At 34.2% G+C, this 8,580-nt stretch overlaps 1 protein-coding gene across 1 annotated transcript; it reads right to left on the bottom strand.

The window, feature by feature from the left end:
- Positions 1–2,186: 2,186 nt before the first annotated feature.
- On the bottom strand, positions 2,187–5,997 carry LOC102665148 (zinc finger CCCH domain-containing protein 12). Its single transcript, XM_041018457.1, has 3 exons — positions 5,838–5,997; positions 4,460–5,709; positions 2,187–2,756 (listed from the first exon to the last, which is right to left on the bottom strand). The coding sequence occupies exons 2-3, from the start codon at positions 5,322–5,324 to the stop codon at positions 2,473–2,475; spliced, it is 1,149 nt and encodes a 382-aa protein (XP_040874391.1). The 5' UTR covers positions 5,325–5,709; positions 5,838–5,997; the 3' UTR covers positions 2,187–2,472.
- Between the last annotated feature and the right edge of the window lie 2,583 nt (positions 5,998–8,580).

Below are 8,580 nucleotides of genomic sequence, written 5' to 3'. Positions count from 1 at the left end.
GAAGTTGTATATGATAAAAGGGATGATGTTGAGGATAACTTGAATCAAGGGATAGATTAGAAGCTACACATGACTTAATGATTATCAAAAGTTGCATTGCAATTGGAACATTAAAACAAACATGTCTCGAACTCCAGAAGCACACACCAGCCAAGAATGCATCAATGCTTAAACAACTTTGATTCTGAAGTTGTTTCTCTTTGTGATCCTTGACAAAGTTCAAGTCATAGGAACTCAAAGGAGACAATTGTCCTAGTCAAAGAACTAACAACCAAGTAGAAGAGAGATTTTCCTAAAGTACCAATGCATCTCTAGAAGACATGCTGCAAGAAATCTTTAGAAAACTTCCCATGATTCAAAATTTGAATTCATGTGGAAGCCACTGAGACAACAAATAAACCCCTCAATAATTACAAGGTGCAAGCTATCTAATAGTAGAGCAAGAGTAAAGATGTAAAAGACAACTCAAGAGAGTTGCATGGCAAAGGTTGAATCATAGCAAAAAGACTAGCTGTAAGAACATAGGCAACTCATGCAACATTTGAAAAATGAATTCAACTTCCAACTACCACAACAACAACTATCTCCTGATCAAGTCTATAAATTGATCAAATTCGAAGGAGTTACTTGCAAGGAAGGATTGTCAAAGTAGAGGGTAAATGTCAAGTGACAAATCCCTATCTAGAGGGATTTCTTTAGCCAAAAGCACTCTAGGTGGAGCCATTAGAGTCAAATCAGAAAAAATGTTAGTCCACCTCCTAGGTTTAGAGGAAAAGAACTCAAAAGGGAAGTCAAGAGACTGCTACTTTTGAAGTTAGTGGGAAGACAACAGATTGTTGTGTGTGTCCAATAACAGATTCTACTGAAGAGAATTTAGAAGAGTAATCAAGTAACTATTGCTTTTGAAGTTCCATGGAACACATCAAATAGTTGTCTATGTCTAATAGTAATTGCTACTGTGAGAAGAGCCTATGGAGGATTCAAAAAAGAAAGAATATCATAAATGTAAGAGCATGTTAAGGCTTTAGGAAAGAAAGAATATCACGATTGTAAGAACTTGTGGAGGCTTCATGAAAGAAAGAATATCACGGCTATAGGAGCCTATGGAGACTTCAAGAAAAAAAATATCACAATTGAAAGAGCCTATGAAGGCTTCGAAAAAGAAAGAATGACATGGTTAAAGAAAGAATACAACAATTGTAGGAGGCTTCAAAAAAGAAAGAATACTCCAGAGTAGTTGACCTTGGTGGAAAGTTTACAAGTATAGGTACCAAACGTAGCTCAAGTTAAGTAAACCACTATAAATTCTTGGTGTATTTTTTCCTTAGTGCTTATCATCTGTTGTTATTTTTGAAAAGCTTCATCTTGATCTTTGATCGAAAGATTTTATAAAACTATTTTATTATTTAGAGACAACACCTACTCTATGCAAAGAAAAGAAAAAAATATATATTTATTAACAGATTTTGTATCTTTGTGAAGTAGTAATAAGGAAAGATGTCGCTGAGATTACATTCTCACGTATGTAGTTGTCTCAAAACATACACACCCCCACCTCACACATAAAAGAAAAACTAATCATGATAATAATGTGTAAAATACACGTCTAAATGAGAAAAGAAAAAAGAAAAAATGTTTAATTTAAATAGTGAAAACAATGATACAAATTATGTATTTTAATTTATAACATAAAAATACATTTTACTTGAATTACGTTCCAAATTATACATTTTAGTTTACAATACAGGATTACGTCAAGTTAAAATGTAAGTCTAGTATTTCAGAAAGGACGTGTACTGTGTTACACAAAAAGACTACGAAATTACGAATCCAAAGGCACCATTATTTAGTACTTTTTGTAGTTATTAGATTACACCAACTCAAGTCCAACAAAAGGGAATTGAAGTATAAATTATACACTTGTCTACTGAAAACATCGTATCAATATCCACTATTTATTTATACTTCTCTCGCTTCTCTCTTCTTGATATCAAGTGTCCCACCATCATTTTTCAGCAAATATGCCAGAAATGGTTTGAACTAGTAAAAAAATTGAGTCAGTCCAATCCAGAAAACTATTTAGTTTGAAATCATTTCAGAAAATCGTAAAGACGAGATCCCCCCCCCCCCCCCCCCCCCCCCCCGGCCTCTTACGAGGTAACAAAACAATCCTAATGATCAAGTTCTTGCTAAAACAATTATGGGATACTATCATATGCAAATACAGGGGAAGAAGCTGTCGCTACATTCAGACGCCAGAGAACCACCGTATTAAGGAGAAGGTGAATACACCACCAAACATAAACGTAAAAAACAGTTATACATGAAACGATCTAAAGTGCTATTCCCGTTGGAAGTTAAGGATCTTAAGATAAATTACCGAATAAAATAGCGTGTGAATGAAAATTCTTGCGTTTTGATGGTACATAAGCCCTCCTCATCAGTCGTTTCCATGAATGGGAGATTATAACTCTATTCAATGTCTTCGATCCAATCACCATATATCCTACTGATTTTATCTGGACCTTTCCACTTCTGATGTGCTCTCTGTCCTGGCCTCTGAATAGCCATGGAAGAAGGCCTTTGTGAAGGGACTCCAATATGATACACATCAGAAATAGCAGCCAGAGTAACTGCTGCAACCACATTATCGGCGGAAGCTTTTGAAGGCCCTCCCTTATTTGTGTCGCTGGCAACCACAGAAGCAGCATCTCTATTTTCACCCTCCATAAGACCGCCTCCATATCTGTGCAATTCTGTGGTCACAATTATCAAAGTCAGTTGTGTATGAAAATGGCTGATATTTGCAACATCGGAAAATGTCCTCAAATAATCAAATGTAATACATAATAAGGCCAAGCACAGATCCACTGAAAGGTAAAAATGGTATTACAAGCATTCACAGGCAGACATTCACATAATGGGGATGAACATTTACAGGTGACAATAAGTACCACATAATTAAGCGTATGTTTTCCACACATTTTTGCATTCTCCATGAAACATTCCTAACAATATTTACTAAATTACTAAAAGGTTAATTGTAAGAGAGTTGCTAATGGTACCCAAGGAAATATAAGGATTTTGGAACCAGTTGTCTTTTGGCCAAAAGTTGAATGAGTTTGGGCATACAGGGGAGAGAGGGAGGAGAGTTTCTCAATAAAAGTACTAAAACCCTTAAATTTCTGAGACAGAGAGTACCATGGAATTTCTCTACTTTATAATCTTTGCCTTTGCTTCCAATTTTTTATATCATATCATTTGTTTTATTTAAAATCAGAAAGCAACACTGTCAAAATTTATTGATTCGGAAGCTAAAAATGCATTTGAATACAATATGCATGGTCCCTATATATGTTGATTCGGGGGAAAACAGATTTGTCCAATATAATTCATTGTTGAATTCATGGTTTCTGAACTATGTGTTGTACTGCCCTAGGGTATCTTGAGGGTAGTACTATTGTTTTAGTTGGAGAGAACCCAATGCTTGAGTAGTTACATAAATCAGCTTCTTCTCATTTAGGCCTTGCTCCATTTGTAAGTATCTTAAAGGACAGAATGTTAGCACGTGTATCTTTTAGAAAAGTTTCCTTTCTTTTAGTGTGCTTCCACTGTGAACAAAGCAATTACCAGAAATCGCATCTGTGTAAGACTTATTGTTTCCACTTTATCTACAAAGTTCTATCTTTCTGAGAGCTACAAGGATGTAAGTTGTGCCATTTATTCATTTTGAACCTGCTACTTAAAAAACTATGCTTTTCTCATCTCTCAGACTCTGTTTTCTAATAAATAAATAAAGCCTTGGATTTTGAAGCTTACAAGGCATAGAAAAAGTCACACAGTAATCTCAAATAGGGAAGCATGCAGTTAATGAGGGACACATGGAAAAAAGAGAAATCCAAATTTCAGCACTTCAAACTTAAAAGTTCTCCTCTTGCTGTAGATTTTGAGTTGTTAGTTATGCCTTTCATTGTGCAAAAGTAACCATGCATTTCCCTGATCAAAAACATGTTTCTCTGGCATGCAAACATGCTGTATCGAAACATTGCAAAGATTACTCAAGCAGCCACAACATACTTCATTGATAAGCTTAACAAAACACATGGAAATCAAATTATTAATTGATAAATGAAGTCATTCACTCATGCCATACTCCTTAAAATAAAATAAAAAAAAAAAAGAGTAGAAACTAAAGCTGTACAGACCATATTAACTAAAAAAAATTCAAGATTGAATGATACATAAACAAAAAGCAATCTAGCATCAACTGTCATAAACACAGATTTTATCCAAATAGAATACACTTATACACCCATAATGAGAAATGAGACAGCCACAACCTAAAGTCCCAAACTAATTGAGTTCCAATTCTATCAGCATTTTATACAACACACAACAATCCCTTCAATTATTATCACTCAAAAAATCTTATAAACAGGGAAAGGAAACAGGGTTGTACCTGTGGCACCATGAGCAAAATGACACTTATTGCCAAAGGGGCAATACCCTGTCATCTCCCACTTATTGCAAATCCTGGTTTTCCAATTCGAGGGCTTTGAATTAGGTCCATTCCCAGCAGCATTAACACCACCGTTACCACCACTGCCACCACCACCAACACCACCACCACCACCACCACCACCACCACCACTACCACTACCACAACCACCGCCACCGCCACCAGCATAACCACCAGGGCCCAAACTTATAGCAACACTCTCGCGATTCTTCGATTGCTCGTCGTGAAGAAAGGTGCAACTATCCCCATAGGGGCAGCCTTCCTCCGTGTAAAACTTCTTACAATGCCTTCCCTTGTAAGACCTCTGCATCATTTCTCCAGAGAAGGTGGAAGACCCCACAGTGGGAATCTGAAACTCCTCCCTCGGCTGTTGCGGCGGCTCGGTCATCACCGCCTTCTCCTCCTCGTGGGCCGCCACAATCTCCTGCCAATTCGGCGGCGGGCGGCGCAGCTCCTCAATGCTGTGAGCGAAATTGCAGTTTGTTATGTAAGGGCAGGTCCCTGCCCTAAACTTGCAGCACAGCTTCGTCTTGAAGAACATCTTCCCGATCGCCTTCGACCGGTTCGAGGAGCTACCCTCTTGCGACGAATTCCGTGACTTCTTACTCGGCGGCTCCGACGACCGCCCCTCGTAATTCGAGTTCGATGGCGTCGTTTCTGAGTCCCCACCGTTGTTGTTGTTGTTGTTCCAAAACCGGTACTCATCCTCCGTCGCCCAATCGGCTTGGTCGCCGGACCAGCTCTCTCCACCCCCGCCGCCGCCGGTGATTATTTGCACCACGTTCCCGTCCCGAGCGTAATCCATTGTCACAAACGAGGCAAAACCCTAATCACTAATCAGATTTGGACCTCAGAGTTCTGTCTTTTGTTCTGTACCAGGTTTCGGAAAATTTGAGTTCGCGGAAACTGACAGCTACCTAGGAGTGAGTGTTCGGACACAGCTGAGGAATTGGAGAAGAAAGATAGTTTTTTTTTTTTTTCTCTTGTTTAAGGCAAAATCTTATTCAAAACAATATTGTTCGAGACAATCTTGTTTGAAACAATGGCAGATAGATCCTGTTCGAGATACTGTGGTAGATAGATAGACAGGGTTGTAAGAAAATGACATGTTTGGAACGAAGATTCACATCGTAGAGAGAGAGACAGAGAGAGAGAGAGAGAGAATTTATGGCATCGAACTGAAACTAGATCTGTGGCAACAGTGGAAGAAAATGAAAATGAAAACTGTCACAAATCGTGCAAGAAAGAACTACTTTAGAGTTGAGAGAGGATCCGATTTTCAAAATGATGTAATATAGGATTGCAGAATTTTTCTTACCTGGTTGGTTAGATTTCCCGTGAACCGAAAGGAAGTGGAGAAAGTGAAACCGAGGTATTTATTTATTTATTTTTTATTTTATATTTTATTCTTTTTAAGGCTTAGATTGCCTCTCTAACGATGAAATGAGCTGCGAGTTGACGACTATGGCATTATTGCGCTGCTTAGTGTTTGTGCATTCATATGCATAAGCACATATCTGGCGGTACGTTTAATGCACATTTAATTTCAAATATTAAATGGAAGTAATTCAGTTATGCTTAAATTTAGAGAAAAGATAAAAAAAGAAAGAGAATGGGAAGAAAAAAATAAAAATAAGGCAATATCCGTTGCTCTTCTCTACCATTTATTTAAGATTATGACTCATTTAAGGTTTGTCTGCGCAATCAAAGAAAACCAATATTTTCCCGTACTAAAATAATAGTCGTGCCAAGTGTTTTACACAAATAAAAAAATATTAATAAATAGATGAATGAGAATGTTAATTTTGTATAATTAATTTTATAATTTTTAAGTTATTTATAAATAAAAAATTGTTCATAATTAATATTATAAGAAATATAAGTAAAAAAATATAATTAATTTTATATTGAAAAATTAAAATAATAATTATTTTAGAATATTTTTTTTCTTATACAACAATTTTTATAAGACTAAGGAAGTAATAATTTTTTAATTTTGATAAAATTGTTAGGCTTTTTTCTACTATATCCTTGTGAATTCACTTTTCCAATACACTTGTTTCTCATTTTACTAATACTCCAATAAAAAACTATTTATGTTCCAATGATTGACCAATAAATAACTATTTCATTTTGAAATATTCAATTATTTATTTAAAAATGAGTAAAATAATTAATGTTGGTAAGAGAATAATTGATAAAAAAAAATGTTACCTTAAACTTTAAAAATGATAGATAAATATTGTGAAGGCAAATATCAAACAATGAAATTAGACTTTTGCAAACAAAAATGTGTTTTCAAAACAAAATCAAACCCTAGATCAATTTAAAACACAGAGTGCAAAAGAATTATAAAACACAAGGATTTATACTCACTCGTCTCAACCATTAAGACTACATTCAGTTCTTGGTAAATCACCAAATTCCACTAACTTCTCAATATTACAAGTATTAATCATTATCACTTTTACCTCTTACAAACCAAGTTTTACATCAAGATTGAACAACCCAACATTTTTTGTCTTACCAAGTCACTATTGGCTTTAAAACATATCAAAGTATTTTTTTTTTTTTTGGCTCAGTGACTAGTTCTTAATCATCTCCCAAACAGATTAACAATCTAAGCACTTAGTTTTTTCTTTAAAGATGTTCAAAATGTTTCTAGAGCTTTTAAACTTTACAAAAATACACAAAAAGCTTTTTACATCAAAGAATAAGAAAGACGGCTCATAAGTTCGTAACCCATTTTTATTCACAACTTCTGGTATTTATAGGCTTTTTTCAACAAGCGTTTATTGTCTCTAAATAAATAGAAATCTTCACTTGAGCTCATATTAAATGTTTCTTGAGAATATTTTTAATCAATTTTTCATGCAAACTTTTTCATGGGGAGGTGAGTTTCTCATGTTTGATATAAATTTTAAAAAAATAACATTCCTAAAAAAGGATGTTTTTTGAGATTGTTTTTTAATCATTTTTCCACAAAAAACTTTTCCATGAGAGAGACAAGAATCTTATTTTTCCGAGTTTATTTTTTATTTTACTATGGTAAAAATATCATGTTATTCTTTATTAAATTATATAAAGTGGTAAATAATTAAAATAATTGACAAAAATATGTGTAACTCTTTGATTTCTAGAAAATTTATCTAAATATTCTTAATGATCAACCAAACAAATTTTATTTATTCCTAGGAAACATGATTCCTGAACATATAAAAATTTATCCCCTACCAAATGTCTCCTAAGCGTCAATGGAGAGAGATTTAACCATCCGACCAATATCATTTAATTCCAAAAAAAAATATAGCTGAATTTTAATTCTTTTAAGGCTTGATTTAAAAAAAAAAATTCATACATTATGAGGGTAATTTTTTTTTATAATTGCGATCAATTATTGCATCTGTTTCTTTTTAATTGTCAGATATTTTTGGAGAAATTTTGTTTATATTTGTTAAGTCAAAAGACATTTGTGACTAAAGACGAATAAAGATTCTTAATTATTTTGATTAGATGCAAATAAATACAAAGACTAAAAGTTGTGTCTTATGTGTTATTAGACTATGAATCTTGAATTTGTGTTTGAAGTTCCAAATGGAAGCAAATATATATCATGATCTAATACAACATTTAATAATGCATTTAACACTTAATTTAATACTATGTATCTAAGATTTGGTTTGCAGGAATTGTCTTATAAAATATTATCCTAGAATTTGTCGAATCCCATGAAGAACAAATTAAGTTCGGTGCTTTGGAGTTTCAAAAGAGTATTAAAAGACATGCTCTGTTGTGATAGACTTGCTTTGATGAAAAGCAGGTTGTTTCTTGTTGAAGTGTTTCTTCAAAGAAGCGAGAGTGATTTTTCAGCATAAAGAAGGACATGCATTTAATGTAGACATTAAATGTTCCAACAACCAAAATTTTTGGAATTACATGATATTGGTCGGATGGTTAAATCTCTCTCCATTGATGCTTAGGAGACATTTGGTAGGGGATAAATTTTTATATGTTCAGGAATCATGTTTCCTAGGAATAAATAAAATTTGTTTGGTTGATCA

Source organism: Glycine max, chromosome 8, assembly GCF_000004515.6.
Source record: "Glycine max cultivar Williams 82 chromosome 8, Glycine_max_v4.0, whole genome shotgun sequence".
Classification (NCBI taxonomy): domain Eukaryota; kingdom Viridiplantae; phylum Streptophyta; class Magnoliopsida; order Fabales; family Fabaceae; genus Glycine; species Glycine max.
Note: the sequence above shows the minus strand (reverse complement) of the source record. Positions and strands in the feature narration are given on the sequence as shown.